This window comes from Dipodomys merriami, unplaced genomic scaffold (assembly GCF_024711535.1).
Source record: "Dipodomys merriami isolate MVZ:Mamm:240054 unplaced genomic scaffold, mDipMer1.0.p SCAF_25, whole genome shotgun sequence".
Lineage (NCBI taxonomy): Eukaryota > Metazoa > Chordata > Mammalia > Rodentia > Heteromyidae > Dipodomys > Dipodomys merriami.
In genome coordinates this window covers 12827133-12847682 of record NW_027203937.1, presented here as the reverse complement: position 1 = coordinate 12847682, position 20550 = coordinate 12827133, and the positions used below count along the sequence as shown (strand labels likewise).

Sequence of the window (20550 nt, the reverse complement as noted above, 5' to 3'; positions counted from 1 at the left end):
TCCTAGCTACTCAGGAGGCTTAGATTTGATGGTTCAAAGCCAGCTCAGGCAGGGAAGTCTGTGAGACTCATCTCCAATTACCTAACCAAGAGCCAGAAGTAGACCCGTGGCCCAAGCGGTAGAGTACCAGTCTTGAAGAAAAAAGCTAAGGGATAACACCCTAAGTTCAAGGCCCAGCACCAGCAAGTGGTGGCAAAAATAATAGCCAAATGTGAGTGGAAGCTCATGGTGGCTGTGGATGGAAGTGGAGGCTGAAAGGTTGGGATGGGGTGTCTTGGAACATCTGGCTTCTTACCACCCACACATTCTTTTAGTCCCTCTCTCCTAAGTCCGATCTTACTAGCTCCCTTACCAGCCACATGCCTCCACTCACTCGCCAAAATGACCCCTTCCTCCCTCTGTTCCTGTTTGAGTGTCTTCCCTTAGAAATTGTCTTAACCCCTTGGGGCTGGCCAATAATCTTCAAGGTGTATAGCTCAAATCTATTCACTCAACTCTACTCTGAGACCTCCACCTTGGTTCAGACCAGCATTAGCCCTGTCTACACAGCTGGAAGAGTCTCCCAATACCACTCTCTGCTTTTATTATGGGCATAAAGATTGAAATACGTACATCAGAGTAAGTGATCCCAAGTTTCCTGCACTGTTCTTGGGATTAATGGAAAAACCAATCAGAATCCTTCACGTGCCATGTTTGGCCCAGCATAGATTGGCTTCTTGTTACCACTCCAGGCCACCCTGAAACTCCTGGCCCAGAAGCCTACATTAGGCCTCTTGGTAATTCTCTAGAGTACCCTCTTTATTTATATAACATGTTGACTACTTATGATCATGGACTGTTCTACATGGATGTCATGATTGTATTTGAGGTTAAGAATTGATCTCAAGCTGTCAAACATGTCCATAAATATCCCCTGGTTAGGAAGCTTGGCTATTTTAGATGCCACTGATGCTGGATATCTGCTCAGGACATGATATGTAAAAATGCAGTTAGAAACCACTGGTTGAATAAGTAGATACACAAATTGTGTCTAGGTCTCTCTGTAACCCACTGTCTCCTGCTCTGATTTTGCTCCTTCAATCTGCTCATCTTAAAGCATCATGCTAGGTGCTCCAAGGCTTACAGATGAAAGTCCTTGGGTGATGGAAAGAGATTGAACTAAGCCATTTCCCTCCTTACCAGTGAGGTGGGTGATTCTCTATCTCTCAGCTTCACTCCAACCCATGAGAAGTATTGTGGAAAGAATTGTGTCTGCCTTATGGTCATTTCCTAATGCCCAGCCCAGAATCTCACTCACAGGAAAAGGGTCTTTGCTGAACCACACAGTCTTAACAAAGTCTGTGTAGCCAGCTTCCTACCCCATATAGGAATCAGAATTCTGCTGGAATGCTGACGTAGCAAGCTAAAAATATTCATGTTCGGGTTTCCTTAGACTTCTGAGTGTCCAAATGGTACAATTCTGCCAAAGAAATGTAAGCTAATGGTTTGGGAAGAAACTTGGTTTTCCTACATCGTTCACTTTTCTTACTTGACACAAAGATGAAATCCTGGAGACACAGCAGTTAACTTGTAGAGGTAGAAAGTATGAGTAAAACATCCCAGAGCAGGGATGGCAGAATGCAGCTGGGGTGGGGGGAGGGAAAGATGCTGGTTTCTGATATAACTCTTAGAGTACTGTCCTGGGCCTGGAAGGACACTCCCTGGGCTGAGAGGGAGCAGGAGGACAACAAAACCTTACTGAAATGTTGCTCTCCACACACAAATCTCCTACAGGGAGACAAGCTTTTACTGCTTGGCACACACTGTTTTTCCTTCTTTCCTGCTTTTAGGTTCCCAGTAGGGAATTCAGAAGAGTGAGTAGTCCAAGATAAGATGACCAGGAAGCAGGGGTGAGGGAAAGCAGGGGGGGTGGGGGGGTGGGGGGGGGAGGGGGGGAAGAGGGGCTAGTGGTGACCTTTGCCCTTCATTGAGCATAAACAGCTGCTGTGGCCAACAGAGCTGGTTTTGAGTCTGCAGAGGTAGCACTCAGATATTCCTAGCTCCTTCTTCTGAACAGCTTTTTGGCCACTGTCTGTCTCCAATGTGCTGACTTGAGTTCTCCCTTGGCCTACAATTTCATCCTACTTATACCAGATTGCTCTGAATAAATCACCGTATCAGGGAGAGAGGGATTCACAGGGCCCTTTTCCAAAGCAGTGTTTCCCTTAGAAAATTCACAAAGTGATGCCGACGTCATTTACACCAAGGTTAATTTATCACCAAGAGAACCTGCTTCTGCATGGCTGTATCTCTACCTTATAGAATAATTCAGAAAAAGAGGATAAGGGAAGTGGTGGGTGTAGGGGCTTATTAAAAACTGAAAACTACTTCTCAACCTCAGTTGCTGCTTTGGCTTTTAGACAAATTACAGATTACAATGGCCAGGGCTTTTCTCTCCAGAGCCTTATAAATGTATACAGAGGCCAATGCCCAATGGAGGGAAATAAAGCAACAGCCCTTCCCAGTAGGCTTTGAAAAATCATGGACACAATTGGGTTGACCCACGGAAAGATGATGCTTAGGTGCAAGTGTTTAGAGATACCTAAGAATAAAGAGGAATGGATCGCAGAGAAAGCAAATGAAAAGATCACTGGCATCACTGCCCTTACTTCTCTCATTCCATCCTTGTTGTTTTCCTGATGACCCTACAAAGTTAACTCCCACGGATCTCCTCTGAACACCTAAGTTCTGGGCCTCAGGGGAAAAAAACCCAACAGTCTGGCACTGGTTATTTTACTCAAAACCCTGCCATGATAACCACTGCCAACAGAAAGTTGTTTTTGCTTAGCGAGGTGTTCAAGCCTCTCCTACATAGCTCACTTCTCCATGTCAGGGCACCCTGTACTCTGGCCACAGAGAATTATGGGGTCTTTGTGGCTAGTTCTTAATTTTACACCCATCTACCTTTTTTGCTCATGGCATTCCCAATACCTAAAATGCTTTCTTTCTACTAGCCCTCCCATTTTCCTTCTTTCATTGTGGAAACTCGGTCCTCTCTTTAAGGTCTAGAGCAAACATCACTCCATCCAAACAGCTCTTCACCCCATCCAAATGGATAATCCCTCCCTTCCCTCTTGCCCTGTTGGTACTCTGACCAGGATAGGCTTTCTTTGTTCCAAATTTTCTTTGGCTTAGAGGCAATTACTATATAAAACTTCCATTTCCCTTAATCGAGACCATCAGCTACATGTACTAGGAGCAATGGCATACCTTCCCTGTGTCCTCAGCATGGAAAAGGGCAAGGGTGCAATGTTGCTGGATAAAGGAAAGATGGATAGAAGGGGGGGAAAAAGCAGCTAAATATGCTCCTAGTCCCTGGACATAGGACATATTGATTTCCTTTGGCTGATTAGACAGTAAACAAGCAGATTCTTTTGTTTTCAATTAGCACCAGTGAGACCAGAGCACGTTTCTCATAAAAACTCCCAGTCCCTATGTTTTCTAACAATGATTCTCATATTTCTTCTCTGGGTTTCTAAATCCAAATAGGGCAACTTTGTTATTTTCCAGCGTGGCTTGTGTGGCTGCAATGTCAGGCTGATCTGTCCTTTTATACTAAATGAAAAGATAAGATGCTATCTAGAACACTGTAATACTAATTTGTTAGGTCTTGGGATTGCAAGAAATTTGTACGAAGTTATCTTTATTTCAAAAGTTTTGGATGCTGTAAGATTTTCTTTATGGTCTTTTTAAATAACTTCTCAAGAAAACTTCCTGGGGTGATGTATGATGATTATTTAAAATTGGAGGTAAGTTAACAAAGAAGAAATTACGTCCCATAGCAACTAACAGAATTAAAATATTTAATAGTAGCTATGGCAGTGAGTCACTGTGGTACAGTGGAAACCTCACAAGAGGTAGAATTTCTGACCTAGCTTTGGGCTTTCTTGACTATGGACAAGTCAACTAAACTCTGACCCTAGACTTCTTTATCTATAAATTACAGACCAAAATATTTCAAGGTATGTTGGGCACTGGTACCTCATGTTTGTAATCCTAGATACTCAGGAGGCTAAGATCTGAGGATCATCATTCAAAGCCAGTCCAGTTAGGAAAGTCTGTGAGACTCTAGTCTCCAATTAACTATTTTAAAAAAGCCACAAGTGGAGCTATGATTCAAGTGGTAGAGGGCTAATCTTGAGCAAAAAAGCTAAAGGATAATAACAACAGATGATGAAGGGGATGTGGCTAGAAGGGAACCCTACTGCATTGTTGGTGGGAGTGTAAACTTATTCAATCACTTTGGAAAGTAGTATGGATTTCTCAAAAGACTCCACATAAAGCTTCCCTATGACCCAGCAATCCCACTTTTGGGCATCTACTCAAATGATCACAAATAAGACCATACTAAAGTTACCATCACAACTATGTTTATTGCAGCATTATTTACCATAGCTAAGATATGGAACCAATCCAGATGCCCCTCAGTAGATTAATGGATCAAGAAAATGTGCTATATCTATATCTATATATCTATACTATATATATTATACACACACACACACACACACACACACACACACACACACACACACACACACACACACATTGGAATTCTATGCCTCCATCAGAAAGAATGACATAGCCCCATTTGTTAGGAAATGGAAAGACTTGGAGAAAATTATATTCAGTGAAGTAAGCCAGGCCCAAAGAAACATAGGTCCCATGGTTTCCCTTATTTGCAATATCTAGTATATGCATGAGTCAAGCGGAAAAGGTCAGATAACGTGATGTCAGGAAAATGAACCCTTAGATATGTATTTTAATGTTTTTTTTCTTTCATGCATGTGTTTCTAACGCATTTATAAGATTATCTCTTTGTTGCTTTGTATGTCCCTCCCCCACAGTATAACCCCTGCTTTCACTATATTTGATGTCAGTATAACTTGAGGAGGAGATGGGGAAAAACCAGTTGTTTAAGGATACAGGTGGACCTGTTGCAACAATGAGAAGTACAAGTTGTCATGTCCAAAACGAGCTTTACAACGTCGGTGCGGGGGGGGGGGGGAATGGGGGGGAAGGAGAAGGATTGGGATTGGGGGGAGGGGGGAGGCTGGGAAGGGACGTGAAGGGTAAACAAAAGGAGGAGGCTGCAATGCTTGGTAAGAAATGTACGCATTATCCTGCCCATGTAATTGTAACCCCTCTGTACAGTATGTTCACAAATAAAATTTTAAAAAAAATGAACCCCAAGATAGGGACACAAGTGGTTTTTTTCTTCCTTGCTATTGTTTTTTACGTATTTATAATGTACTATGTGATTTTCTTTTGTTCCTTTGTATGTCCCTCCCCCACAGTATAACCCCTGTTTTCACTGTATTTGATGTTGGTATAATTTGGGGAGGGAAATGGAAAAAACAAAATGTTTAACTAGGGATACAGACTGACCGATTGCAACTATGAGATGTACAAGACGCTATGTCAAAAAAACGAACTTTACAATTTAGGCAGGGTTGGGGGGGGGCGTGTAGTTGAGGAGATGGGAGGGACTATGGTAGAGGAAAAACAAAGGAGGAGGCAACAATGCTGGATTAAAAATGTACTCATTACCTTGCTCATGTAACTGTAACCCCTCTGTACAGTATTTTCACAATTAAAAAAAAAGCGAAGGGACAGTGCCTGGGCCCTGGGTTCAAGCTCCAGTGTACCTCTCTCTCATCCCCACACTCACACACAAAATTCTAATCTAAGAGATTCCAACAAGGATTGAATTATAAACATGAGATAGCTAAACATGGTTCTGAAAAACACATAGGTGCTCTGGAAATGGTTGTTGCATGAATGAACACATGAATAGACGGAGACAGAACTTACAAATATCCAAACAATGGGCCTGACCTTGGGGCAAGACAAATTGCTAAAGAAGGAAAATCAGATTCCCTGTAGTCAGACAGATGCAAATTCAAGTCCTACCTTTCCATATAACATCTCTAACCCTCAATTTCCTTACCTGCAGTAGAGGGAATAATAAAATCATAAAAATAAGAATAATCACCTAATGGAATTGCCACAAGACTTAAAGAATGCACAGGAAGACTCTTTGCAGAGTATAGTGGTGAATTACACTCTAGCTAGTACATACATCTTCCTATTTCATTTCACATCTGGGGCCCACAAGGCTACCAGTCCCAGAGGAGCCACGAGTAAAAAGAGTCCTCTGGGATCTTAGATCTCCATGAGAGATGTGAGGGCAGATGACTATTGCTTCTGAAAAGAGCTTCCATCAGAGGTGTGTGTGTGTGTGTGTGTGTGTGTGTGTGTGTGTGTACCAGTTCAGCAAGAGGCTTTGGGTTTTTTTTTAAGGCAAAAGATAAACTCATTTCATTTAAAATCATCATCTGGATTTCATTAAATGAAAGGAAAAGCAAAAGCATACACCATGCAGTTATTTGTTAAATTAAACTCAATTATTTCTCCTGTTCCTTAATTACAAACAGATATAAATACGCTGGACTCTGACATCTCAGATCTTCTTAAAATTCTTGATCTACATTTTGACATGTAACAAAGATAGGGTCATATCCCGATTTGTGTGTTAAGCAAACCCAAGAGTTACAATTGTATATTGGGACTATAATGACTTCGCTAAAACAAGACCTAAACTTTTAATTAACCTGCCAAGACAAATTACAGCTCACAGCTCACAGGTAACGACCACAGACAGCTGAGACTCAATGCCAGGGACTCCTGGGAAAAAAGGAATTAATAGCTACATCAGAATCAGTCTGTCTTTGTATTAAAGAAAAAAAAAACCCGATGTTCATTAAACAATCACTGTAGCTTGAAGGGAGGTAGACAGGTCAGAAGGTAGCAACTGAAGTGGAAGGAGGAAGAGGATGACAGAGAATATTAACAGCCTCTATTTATCGAGTGTGTGTCTTCACAAAGCTGGGCCAGGCACTTCACATTTCTCTCTCCATGCTTCACAATAGGATTACAAAGTACCTTTTTTTTTTGCCTTTTCCTGACAAAAACAATCAGGTTCAGAGAGGTGACATGACTATCTATGGTCATAAATATGACAGGGGACAGTGAATGGGAAAAGAAATGGAAAGCTGTTCTCAGAAGAAATTTATTTTCAAAATGTTGTTGACTGATCACCAGAATCATGATCACTCAAGCCCTGTACTGTAGCCTGAAAAAGACCTAACCTCCTGGTGAATCCTTTCTTGAATGGCATTTGAACACTCTGAGGTGATCAAATCCTTTGCTAATCAAAACATGGTCAACAACAGCATCAGTATCATCAAGTGCTGGTCAGACATGCAGAACCTAAGGTCCCCTTACCTGCTGGAGAAGATTCTGCTTTTCTTTTCTTTTATAGCAGAATTGGGGTTCCAACTCAGGGCTTTGTACTTGCTAGGCAAGTTCTCTACTGCTTGAGCTGTGCCTCTAGCCCTTTTTCCTTTTTTTTTTTTTAAAGACAGTTACTTTTTTGCGCAGGCCACTCTGGACTGTGATCTTCTTTTTTTTTGGGTCCGGTCGTGGGGCCTGAACTCTGGGCCTGGGCGCTGTCCCTCAGCTCTTCAGCTCAAGGCTAGCGCTCTACCACTTGAGCCACAGCGCCACTTCCGGCTGTTTTCTTTTTGCTTATGTGGTGCCTCAGGCATGCAAAGCAAGCGCTCTACCACTGAGCCACCTTCCCAGCCCATGTGATCTTCTTCTTTATACCATCCTGCCATAGTAAAATGAGAGATCTGTCCCACCAAGCCTAGAATTTTCTTTCGAGATAGGGTCTTACAAATAATTATTTTGTTCTAGACTGGCTGGCTAATACAGTTCTCCTGATCTTGACCAAAGCCTTCTCCATAACTGAGATGACAGTGCATACCACTGTGCCTGCTATTGGTTAAGGTAAGGGTTTTGCTAACGTTTGTCCCAGCTGGCCTCAAACTGCAATCCTCACACAATCTATACTTCTTGAATAGCTAGGATTATAGGCTTAAGCTATCAGAACTTGCCTAGACTCTGCATTTTAACAAGATCTCTAGGCTGTTCATAAGTATATTAAAGTCGAGAGACATGGTAAAGCCTATCTGCTCTAACAGATGTGACAGTTAAGAGGGGGGAGGGGAGACTAGTTTCATCATTTAAGGAAGAACAGAGAACCAGGGGGGAAAAGCAAAAACCATCACCCTAATTATGACAGAACAGGTTAGCAAGCTCTGACAAGCCAAGTGTTGACAAAGGTACCTCCTGGTACCACCATCTTATTTCTCAAAGATGCATCTCCTAATTAAAAATAGTTTCCTTTGGGGGGTTAAATTAATAGCCTTTCATATTTATGCTCAGTTATTAAAACACAAATCTGACTGGGCAAGTTCTCAGTTCTCAAGCCAATATTCTATCCTTCCTTGTGCACTATGCCTAGGAGGAGTCAGGCTAGAGAGACCACTCGGGTACCACTAGGACTCCACAGTTGTGTCCCTAAACAGAAGCCACTGTATCCAAAGGAAAAAAGATACAAAAGGATAGCTTAAGTAAAAGTGAGGGCCAGAAGCTGGGAACTGGTGGCTCATGCCTGTAATCCTAGCTACTCAGGAGGATGAGATCTGAGGATCACAGTAAGAAGCCAACCAGGAAAGTCTATGAGAATTAACCACCAGAAAACCAGAAGTAGTGCTGTTGCTCAAAGTGGTAGAGCACTAGCCTTGAGCAAAAAAGCTCAGGGACAATACCCAGGCCCTGAGTCCAAGCCCCAGGACAGACTTAAAAAGTGAGAGGCAGAGGTGGGCTTTCAATGACTGAGAGTAAGGCTGCGATGTTAGTCTACACGTTACCAGCACTCACTGAGCCACAGTGAAATAAAGGGTGGAAAACTTAAGTGGCCTGTGCGAGGTTAAAAGCTAAGTTTGTGGTAGAACTCCAGAGCTGGGCATACTTTCCACTATACTGTACAAGAAGCCAACAGCATAGCACCTGCCAACATCGGGATGGCCAAGGGGCCTACCAATGGGAGCCCAGGGAAGGAAAGATCATGCCTGCACTCATTCCCTTGCCAACCATGGGACATGTCACATCAGACCTAGGTGAGTGTTGAGAAACAGAGAACTATGTCAAAGTCCTTCCCTTTCAGGTACTGAGGGTCCAGCAGCTGGGACCACTGACTCTAAAACAAGGAGAGCACAAAGAGACAGTTCCTTTATCAGAGCCAGATGCCCAGTGGCCTCACATTCCTCACTTTGCACAAAGATGTACTTACACCAGAAACGTATTAACCATGCTTATTAATACTAAAGGAAAAATGGCAAATAAAAAATATGACCTGAAAATAAATACTTAGAGACAAACCAGAGTCTTGCAAAAGGTTTGGAAACATAGTGCCAAATGAAAAGAGTTCCATAAATTCCATTTTCCTACGTTAGAGAGATTCCTAGCCAAGGATGGAGGCAGAGTTTTCAACTCTGAATCACATTGAACTTGGCAGGAAAAGGTTCCTTTCCCAAGTCTTCTGGTTCATGGAGCTGTGATTTCCTGCAAGCTTCTTTTCTTGTAGGGGGCCTTTATTTCTAGACTGTGTCACAGGACTTCCAACAGAAACACAGGGGAAAAAAAATCCTTTCTGACCTAGACCACTAGAACACCCATGTCCTTCAGCACACCACAGCCACCCGGGCAGGAGATAAAGTTTATAGAAGTATGGGTAAAGAAGAACAATTATGTCAACAGGACCCAGGCCACCAGGGGCTTCTGAGGGGGATCCAGGCTCTCTTCTGTCAGAAAGCATAGCGACAGTGCTCAGGTTCACTTAGGACACCAGGACTTACTCTTTGTCAGTGGGAAGGACACACTTCTCTATTCTCAAGGAAGCCCCAGAATGAGTGATAATGCTTTTCCTCCAGTGCTTTGCAAAGCTGTTTGCATCTCTCTTTGAGCTTTTGTCTTTTTTACTTAGCTGCCAGGGTTTGTTGGCTCCAAAAGCAAAACACAATCCCAACTCAAACCCAAATGACAAATCAGTGAGTTGAACAGAGTGAGACTAAAGATAAATAGATGGGAGATCAGTGCCAAGAAGAGAGATGTTGCCTCCATATGCATGCCATCGGGATTCCAGCCTCCCTATCAGCCCTAACTCTTGAGAGGCAGATGCTGGTTCACACACACTGCCACATAGGCAACATGAGAGAGGCAGTGGGCACAGGGGCCAGCCTCGGTTGGCCTTCTTCTCTTGTCATTCCCTGCTCTGAATCTCATGTCCAAGTCCTTGCCTAGCAAGCCCACTCAGGATGACCTTATACCACATTCTGCCTGACAGTCGCAGCTCTGAGCATGACATATTTGTTTCATTGTCAACCTCAGTGTCCCCATTCATCCTCCCATCCAAGAAGACTGCAGAGAGTGGCGCTTCTTACCAACAGCAGTGGTGAGAAAGGAAACCACTTCAGACTCCTTCCCATCATTGTAAAAGGCCAGGTGCCAGATTCCGGAATCCAGGTACTGGATGAAGCCGGTCTCGTGGCTGGATGGAGGCACTACACCCCGAGATTGGCGCTGGGGTCCTTCCAGGCTCCGTGCCTCCTGGGTCAGGAGCCTCCTTCCATCCAGTAGCTCCACAAAGTCAAACTAAAGCACAAAGAGAGAACAATTAGCAGGAAACACAAATGGAGACAGAAGAAAGGAGGCAGACACAGGACAACAGATCAACCTATTCAATCTTCTCCCCAGATTTCATTTATTTGCTTGGGGGGGTGGGTAGGAGGGAGGGACTGCTTTACCAATAATAGGGTTTGGATTCAGGTCCTGGGTGCTGTGCTTGACCTTTCATTTGCTCAAGGCTAGTTCTCTACCATTTGAGCCACAACCCTACTTCTGGCTTTTGGGGTGCTTAGTTGGAGATAAGAGTCTCACTAAGTTTTCTGTCTGAACTGGCTTTGAATCATGCTCTCAGATGGCAATATTCTCTGGACTCTCTTGTGAGTGCAGCAGGAGCAGTACATGTTATTTTAGTCTAGTGTTGTTTTCGCTTCTGGTGCATGTATGGTGAGTGTGTTGTTAGAGCAGGACAGCCATGTTTTTTCGGTGGTAGGCCCATAATTATCCAGAAACTCAAGACACTCTGAGACTGGGTGACCTCTGTGCAAGTGATGGGAGGGATTCCAGGGATCTATCAGGGGGCTAGGATTGGGATTGGAACATTGGAATGTCCGTCATGAGCAGATGAAGATTTGATTAGAATCTATTTGAGTCAAATAATCCTTTGTAAACACTCTAGTTTCAGGGAGCAGTTTTAGGAAGACAAAAGTGGATTAGCCCCAAACTCTATCAATAATTACACACTGTGTCAAATACTAATGACAGTTGATCGGAGCCTCCTGGACTACAATTCAAGAGAGTTCTGTCACACAATGTGAATAACAGGTGGGTGCGTAAGACCTATTGGTCCATTAGCCAGGACACTGAGTTACTACCTAGCTAGCTGGCTTTTTACAACCAAATAAAAGACAGAGATGTATTCTATCTCATGTTGAACTGGAGGAATGAAACCCAGGACAGTATGACACATCTGTATTCATTAGGGGAGTAAGCTGCTCTATTATGCTGTGACTCCATCTTGGCAAGTAGTTCTGTGTGCATTTCTACTAAAACTCTTAACTGACTGTGGTCTGGGGAATGCCTGGAGCATGATTTACATTGCTCTGATTTCTGAGCTGGAAAAGAGTGCACAAATTTCTCTTCTCTCTCATTCATGACTTCTAATATATCCATCCTCTTGGACAAGCTGTTTTCCTTTTCTCTTTTTTTTTTTGGTGGCATCAGGGATGAAATCCAGGGCCTATCACATGCTGTATCGCTGAGTTATACCTCCAGTCACTTGGACAAGTTCTCTAAGTGTTTCTGATAAACATGTGACTGAGTGAATGTGTAATCGTGAATGAGAAAAGGAATGAAGAAGACTGGGATTTATTTTGAGCCTGATCATATGCCTCACAGATTATCCTTTTTCTTCTTCACAACAGCCCTACAAAGTGGCTAGTGGATATTCCCATTGTACAGATTTGGAAGTTTGCTTTGAGAGGGTGACCCAAGGTGACATCACTGAGAACAGAAAGATTCACTTGAGTACAGTTTCATCTTCTAGGTTACATTTATGGATAATTTAACTCATGAAGGAGAGTGAGAGACCACAGAAAAGATTAGCAAAGAGATTTCCTAGGATTCCTTTCTCTTCAAAATCCCTGGAATTTCACCTTGCTCATCTGACCAGCAGGACTGGAGAAAGGGCAAATCGTAGAAAATATAGGACATTGCCTCCAGGCTCGAGGGTGTGGGTTGGTCTTTTTGCCTTGGGTTAAGATTTGAGCTGCAGGACCAGTGGTATGTGGGGTTCTGGTTACCTGAGTATGTGAAGGAGGAAGGCCTTTTCTGCCATAAATGCCAACCAGAGCTGCTTTTCCCAGGGACACATTGAACTTCAGATGCACAGGGTGGTCTATGAACACCTGAGATCTCCAGAAAGTACCAGGAGGGATCTTCTGGGAAGCTCTTCTCCCCACGTCAATTTCTCCAGAGTCTATAAAACTGTCCTCTGGAAAGAAACTACTGGGTTTTCCTACCAAGACACAGGAGAAGGAAGACAAAAGCATCTTGGTTAGCCACATACATCCAGGAATCAGTATCTGCACAGCTAGGACTCTGCTCTCCCTCTCATTCCTCCATGATATTCTGTAGTTAATGCTTCTGCCCTCTCCCACACCAACAAGGTCCAAAACTACCACCCCACCCAGGGATGCTCAAATTGTTCTGATAAAAATAAATCAAGATGTACTGGACTCATAACCTGACTTATGGAATTGTAACCTCTTTGAACAACTACTTAATAATAAAATAAAATAAAAATATGCTTTCTATGCAGCATGGGTCCTCTCCAGGGACCATCAGTTTACGGTGTAATTCAACAGTTTGTTAAGATATATTATGACCCTAAAAATAATTGTAGTCCCATGAGTGACTAGGATTTCATATGTGTGTGTGTGTGTGTGTGTGTGTGTGTGTGTGTGTGTGTGTGTGTGTGTGGTGTGTGTATGTGTGTGTGTGTGTGTGTGTGTGTGTGTATGTGTGTGTGTGTGTATGGTAAAATACAAATGGCAGAGGGAATGAGGGTTGTGACTGAAGTTCCAATTTGGAATGTTTCTCCCAGCAGTGGGAAACATGACTTGAGTGGAGTAAAGGTATTTTAAAGTTCACTAATGAGTATAAATTGGAAGCCAGTTCTCAGGCTGGATATGTGGATGGTGCTTCGTGTTTAGAACATGGCTACGGTTTGGTGAAGAAGTCCCTTTCTAAAGGGAAGAAACAATGTCTGAAAAATGCTTATCTTTTCATGGTGATTTCTGTGTTAAAGGAGGTAAAATTGAGGGTATTTTTCAAGTTCATGCAGGAAGTCTATGCCACACTTGGAAGTTCAATCTGGCCTTAGCCCTGTGTCTAGCACAACTCTGGGGCAAAGGTTGGTGAGGTCTTGTGCTCACAGATCAGGAGAATGACTGTTTTCTGGGGGCAATACAGGGGCCAGGAAGGAAAGCTGCTTATCAAACTTCCTCTTTGGAGTAATTAAACACACTCACATGTGAAAGAGATAAACCCTAACTTCCTGCTAGACCTCAGCCTTCTGAAGAGAAGGAGGACGCAGGAAATACTGCAGGGATGGTAGAGGACCACCCTTGGGATTCTGAGAAGCCAAAATCAAGTCAGTGGACTGTACTTTATCTGTCATTAGCAAGGACCCCTGGGCATCCTGGCTCCAGGGGTTTTTTTTTTTTTTTTGCGGTTGGAGATGTTTGAAGATGTTCTAAGAGAACAAGAAGTCATTTGTAAAGAAAACACGTTTGTGGAACTTTTTATAAAAAGCATTTGGAGAATAAGAAATTAAAATGCCTTCTTCCCCCTCCCCCCCAGCTTTGTAAGACTCCTTACAAAGCACATTTGATGCTGAAATGGAGCTTGGCAGGGCATTGTTGTAGTCATAAAATATTTTACTGTTTTAAATAATAAAATTCAATTTAAATGTTAAACTTCTCCATATGTTATCATTCCCTTATAAACTTCCTAGGCAGAAACATCAGGTTTTTAGCTTCAAACCGTTAAATGTTATTTTAATTAAAAATGTGCCAACAACTTAAAAAAAAAAGTTAAAATGTATGCTATCAATAAAAGTACTCCGAGTGTTCTACCATTACCATGGGAAAGAGTTGGCACTGAATTTCTTCTGGAAGGAATGTGCCCCAGACTTTTACCTTGGAAATAGACACACAAACCACCACACTGTGAATCACACACTTCAAAGACAGAAGCCAAATTCACAAAGCTTTCAAATGGGAGAGAATTATTCACATTCCTCTTCATCTGATCTGTGTGTTCTCAGTACTGCAACCTTTTTAAATGGCAGGTAGAAAATGGTACACCCTAGCTTTAAATTCTGCCAGGGGGCAGAACTAAGGGGGTGGATGAAACAAAAGCAGCATGCTTTCTGAACCTTTCACTCATAGGGACTGCACAAGACTGCTAATTCTGAGGGTTCATTTTCCTTTGTGAGTAGGTGAGAGTTGGAGCTGATGGGATTCGAGAACTGTCTGCATTCATATAGTTCCTATGTCTGAAAATAAATAATGGAAAGCTGCTCTCTCCTTTTAGCTTGCTGCTGGAAAAGTCCATACAGTTCCTTTTCTCCTCCAATAAGTGTTATTTCAGGAGATAGCCAATGTATCAGCTAAGGTGTATAGCCATACAGGTAGGAGGCCAAGCCAGAGACTCCTCCAGACTTCTGCAGCCTCCAGAGGCTCAAAGATGGTGTTATTATCCCAGAGAAGGGGGCTTTGTTGTCTTTCTTCCCTTTCTTCTTTCTTTTCTTTTCTTCCTTTTCTTTGTGCCAGTACTGGTGCTTGAACTCAGGGCCTCATGCTCATTTGGCTTTTTTATTCACTTAAGGCTAGCACACTACCACTTCTGATTTTCTGATGGTTAGTTGGAAGGAAGAGTGTCATGGACTTCTCTGCCCAGGCTGGCTTTGAACCGTGATCCCCAGATCTCAGCCTCCTGGGTACTAGGATTACAGGCTTGAGCTAACAGTGCCAGCTAAGGGCACTGATCATACTTTCTAGTATTTCAAGAAGGGAAATACCAGATGGGAAGAAAACATTACCTTTCCCATGGGTACAAGAAAATTAAAACAGTAGAGTACATCTCACAAGGGAGATTGAATCTGTAGGGGTTGAGTTCTCAATGGTCTCCACTCTGGACCAATCACAGACATAAGATGGGGTCTGTTGAGGGGAAAAAGCCAACTGTCATTTTTGTCTGACAGAAAAGATGTCTGACATTTGCTGGCCTAGAAGTTGGCAGAGGGAAATGCTTCCTCCTTTCCTGCCTTTTGCAACCCCTTCCAGTCATCCTCCTAGAAGGTTCTTTGCCCTTCATTCCAAGCACCAAGCTGGGAGTATAGTAGAACAGAAGATGTCTCATCACAGGGCAAAATCTTCAAATGGTAGGTTAATGAAGGAGGGTAGAGGCTAGAGGCAGATGGAAAGAAAAGCTCTACGTTTAAAAATTCTTATCTCTATTTTTTATTTGGGAAGGTAATAATAACCGATATTATAAAAGAAATAGCAATAAAGGAAGAGGTAGTTGTTTTTGCTACCATTTAATGAATTCCAACTACATTGGTAGCTATATTCATTTACACCCGTTCAGTAAATTCTTGTAGCACTCTTAAAATCAGCACACTAATGTTTCAAATGCTAAGGAAACCACTTAGAGATGAAGTCACTGGAAAGATGCGATATGTATTAGAATAAGGCTTTTAAGAGGATTAAACTGATGAATGATATATGGAAACCCCAAAGAGATATCCTCAAGGATGTGTTTTCTCTTTTTAAGAACAAGAATGGTGGAGTTCACAACACTAGCAGGTAAAATATCAAGATTTGACCAGGTAGGTCCAAAGCCCAGTTAGGAACTTTCTTGTATTTTAGGGTTTCACAAGTTGATCATGGTTATGATGTAAGAACTCACTGAAGATCCAGAGCAACCAAGATCTTAAGCCATTCATGAGAAGCATATTATACCACCATTGGATGTCCCAGAGTCTTGCCAGGACAGAGAGTCTAGCTAGAATGACCCATGCTCCAAAAGCATGATTAGGTTTCACAGGACAGAGTTCAGTGGAAATTGTCTTTTTCTTTGTAAAGCTAGGTGAATTCAGGCTTTCTAGAGCAATACTGAGCAAATATGCAATCGTGTCTATAAAAGAAACCTCTCAAGGAACTACTTAAATGATTGGATAGCTTATCAAATAAGTAAGATTGGGAAAACGGAAATTCTCTGTTCTTTACATTCAGTGTCTACTTCTCTGAACTGAAAACTTCTCTATAGATTCTAAATTCCTAATCAGCTAACCGTCTCTCCCTCCTCCCACCTTTTTGGTTCTTTTCGATGCAATAACTTGCACAAAGACTCTTTTAGTTTCCTTAGCAACTGTTTGAAATTTATTTGGTTATCAAAATAAGCTGTTCCATTTTGGAGAGCCCAGCTGAGCCTGCGTAGAGCAATTTGCATGGTTCAAACTGATGGGCAATTTTGATTTCATTGCAGAAAGAAGAAAATGCTATCCCTAGCCCACCAATTCAACCATCAGAAATGCTTGTTTATTCAATCCCCCCTCCTTTCCCCATTAATGCATAACACAAGTCCTTGTGGCTTTGCTTCAGGAAGTGGCTGTATTTGGTTTCTGTCCCATGACGACCCAGGAATAGTTACAACTACTTTGAAAATATAGAATGAATTACAGTTCAGTGTTATTTTCAAAAACATGACAGACACAATACTAGGATTGTCACATATGGATTTGTATAATTAAAGATATAAAACTTTTAAAATACTTAAAAAAATCCCAAATCTTAGGATGACCTGCAGAGATGACTAATTAGTCTGAATTTCTGGGATTTTAGTAACTAAGATGGAATGGCTTTGGATTTGAGTGGACAAGAAGAAGGAAATGAACATTCTGTGGAAGAAGTATCCAAGTAAGGCTAAATGTGCTAGAGTAACTGGAATAAGTTAATATAACAATAAAAAGTAGAGTCAGTACTGGGCATGGTAGTTCATGCCTATGGGCAATAAGCTGAATGTGGTGGTGTATACCTAAAAGCTATGTAGATAAGTAGGAGGACCATAGTCCAGGGATAAATGTGAGACCCTATTAGAAAAATCCTGTAAAATAAAAAATGATGGGGGTTGGGAAGGTAGCTCAGTGGTAGAGCGCTTGCCTTGCATGCCTGAGGCCCTGGGTTCGATTCCTCAGCACCACATAAGCAAAAAGAAAAAAGCCAGAAGTGGCGCTGTGGCTCAAGTGGTAGAGTGCTAGCCTTGAGCTGAAGAGCTGAGGGACAGCGCCCAGGCCCAGAGTTCAGGCCCCACAACTGGACCCCCCCCAAAAAAAAAATGATGGAGGGCATAGTTCCGGTAGTAGAGCACTTGCCTAGCCACCTAGCAATAACAAGGAAGGTCCAGAGTTCAAACCCCAGAACTGACTGAGAAAAAAATCAAGAATCAAATCCTGGAGTGTGCTTCCAAAGCACATTTGCCCTCTTTCTATCCTACTACACTGCTTTCCCATCACTGTGGAGCAGGAACTCATGTCTTAATTCTCAAATCAACTTTCCTTTACTGATACTGTTAGAAAGGACAAGAAATACACACTCTCATGAGGGTAAAAAAAAATCCCTCCCTCTTCATGTATGTCTTAGAAATGAGAGTTTTAGCATTACAATTAATAAACATGAACTGAGTAGCAATTGGTGGGCCAGGGCAAGAAAAAAAAATAAGAATCATGTGGTTTCCCTTGAACTATAAGAAGCTTTGTCCTCTGGTCTCTAGGCAGGTCCATTTTTCATCACAGTAATTACTTCTGACACTGACCACTTTTTAGCACTACACTGCATTTAAGGGTTTTGTAAACAGGATTTCCATCTGCATCAATAATGACAGATAATCCCTCTAAGCAAAAATACTCCAATTAAAATGAACCAATAAGCAATTTTAGGTTGTCTCTTATCTGGACCTCCTGTTCCTTGGGAAAAACTAAACAAAATTTAAATAACCCAGAAACTAATTTCATTAGTTTGAGATTTCAGATAGATCCTATTCCTTCTTAAAGAATGTCTGTTAGAGATCATGGAGGGAAGAAAACATATAATGTTAAGGGGGATTCTTTGCCAATTCCTTGAGAGTTAAGCATATTTCAAAATCTGTGTTTTAACATGCTGATCTTAAGACTGTCTTCTCTTTATGCTATTCTTCAACCACACTCTATACTATAAAGTAATGGGAGCATTATAAACTGACAGGCAGGACCATGGACAGAAGCAATCGTTGAGTTGGTGGGGGGAAGGGTGCTAAAGAATCATCAGTTTATTGTGGTGATTCTATGACTAATTTTGCGAGTAGAACTTGCAAAGTAAAAGGCACTCTAAAGAGAATCTAGCTCAATGTCCTTTTTAAAAAATACTGAATAGCATGATTGCATTTGTTCACCCTTCTTCCCTTCAATATCCTTGTGAAGAGAAGGGAAATGAAGCCTATTCTTCATTCAGGGAAATTTGCTTAAGGTTGTAACCATGAGTCAGTGGCAACAGCTAGACTTGAGCTCAGAGATACTGACTCTTAACCTGAGCTCCTCCAACGGCTCTGTTCATGATATCTCCCTCCATATCCTATTCAGGGGCAAAGAAAGTATAAGTTACTTGATGTTTTTAAATCTTAAAATCTCTCCAAAGGAGAGGATTGGCTTTGTTTCTCAAAACAGCAGGTAGGATTTAGGTTTGATTTTTTTCCCCCCATTTCTTATTTCCCTTAAAGATGGCCACAGATCAGGAGTTGACTTTGGACTTCAGGATCATCATTTCAGTGGTCATAAGAAGACCCCACGAGCAAGCAGATGCTGCCTTGCTAGGCAAACTGACAGCTAGCAGACAGATCCTTGAAAGAACAGAGACTCAAAAGATACCCCCCCCACACACACACATACCAGCCCCACTCCAAAAGTTAACTGAGATAAGGAGAAAGAAGATGCAAGCAGTGCAGGCTGGAGGGAGCTTCAGCCATCTTGCTGATGGAGAGGGTACCAGAGCGATAATGCAGGTCACAGCAGATGCAGGATGATGGCCACATTTCCCAGCAAGACAGTCAAACTGGCCTATGAGCTCAGACATCTTTCCTGGTGCCAATTTTAGAGAATCTGTGTCACTCTTGGATGAATTTCTGTCCATGGCATGTTAGAAAGATCTCTCGGAACATGAGTCTATGGAGTTCCACTCAAAAAATCCCACACCCCTAACACCACCTCTACACTTCCATCACACATTGGAATATCTAACTCATTGACAGGAGGATTTCCCATCCACACCTCCTCCTAGGTCTTATAACGGTGGGCTGGATCAGCTCATGGGAAGAGCAAGAGCTCTGGAGTCACAGACAGATTTTCATAGACTAGACTCCACCATCTGCTGGCCAAGTTACTTTGTTCTTATGCTTCTTTGTTTCTTCCATCTAGAAGTGACATAAATAATTATCCCTACCTCACAGGGGTTTTTTGTGAGGATTAAATCTGGGATGAAATGTTCGTGGTAAGAAGCTTGGCAACCCACACGCCAGACAAACAGTAGTGATTATTATTACAACTGCAGACGAGAAAATTAAAGCTCAGGGGATTTAAGTGACTTACTCCAAGTCACAAGGGTGTTAAATGCTAAGTCACCAGAAGCAGTGTTTCTATCAAACTACAAGGTCCCCAAACCCTTTCTTTAGAAGACATTATCTCCCTTTTCCTCACATCATCTTCTGTAGATGCACACTCATGCAATGGGGTTTCCCAGGAAAACCCTAACTCCACAAAACGATTGTTCTTCCCCGCCCCCCATCCCCTAGGAAGTGTGAACATCCAAAAAGCTTCCTGGAGGCATGGGATGGAATAACACTGAGCATCATGACCCTGCCAGAGCCCCACCCCGAGCTCACAGTGACAAGGAGCTGTGATGAAGACAGGTGGAACTGCAGCCGGCATGGAGTGCGGAGGATGGAGGAAGCGCCAGAGCATGGAGCTGTGAGCCAGGCACGTGACGTGCATGATGGAGGTCTCCTTGGTTCAAAGGCAGACACAGGGGACTCACAACACGGACAACGCAGCAACCCTACCTTCTGCGGCTCCTTTGCCTTTCCTGTCAGGGGTCTCTAAGCCAGTGCCCCCTGAAGGATACAGGGAGACGTCCGTTGGCACAGGCCAACTGCTGGCTGTGTCCTCCGTGATCTCATACATCTGCCCCTCCATCGGCTGCAGGTGCCAGTTTAGGCCAAACAGGTGCATGGCTGTGGTGAGCAATGAGAAAAGTCATCTTTTTCTGCCAGAGGGGGAAATGGAACTCCCAAGCCATAAGGGAAGGGTGGGTGGGATGGGGAACACACATGGACATGTTTTTTGTTCAACAACAGGTCCTGTGGAGAGCTCGTACAGGGTCAGGC

The 20550-nt window shown here is 42.7% G+C and overlaps 1 protein-coding gene across 12 annotated transcripts in view; it reads right to left on the bottom strand.

Annotated features, from left to right (window-relative positions):
• Tenm4 (teneurin transmembrane protein 4) overlaps positions 1-20550 on the bottom strand; it is an 805909-nt gene that overhangs the window by 186530 nt on the left and 598829 nt on the right. For 11 of the 12 annotated variants that reach the window (XM_070034906.1, XM_070034904.1, XM_070034908.1 and 8 more), the window contains 3 exons: positions 20227-20397; positions 12375-12589; positions 10392-10602 (listed from right to left, as the gene is read on the bottom strand). In XM_070034906.1, the coding sequence (XP_069891007.1) occupies positions 10392-10602; positions 12375-12589; positions 20227-20397 (597 nt within the window). The remainder of the gene's footprint in view (positions 1-10391; positions 10603-12374; positions 12590-20226; positions 20398-20550) is intronic. The other variant, XM_070034913.1, reaches the window with a different exon arrangement.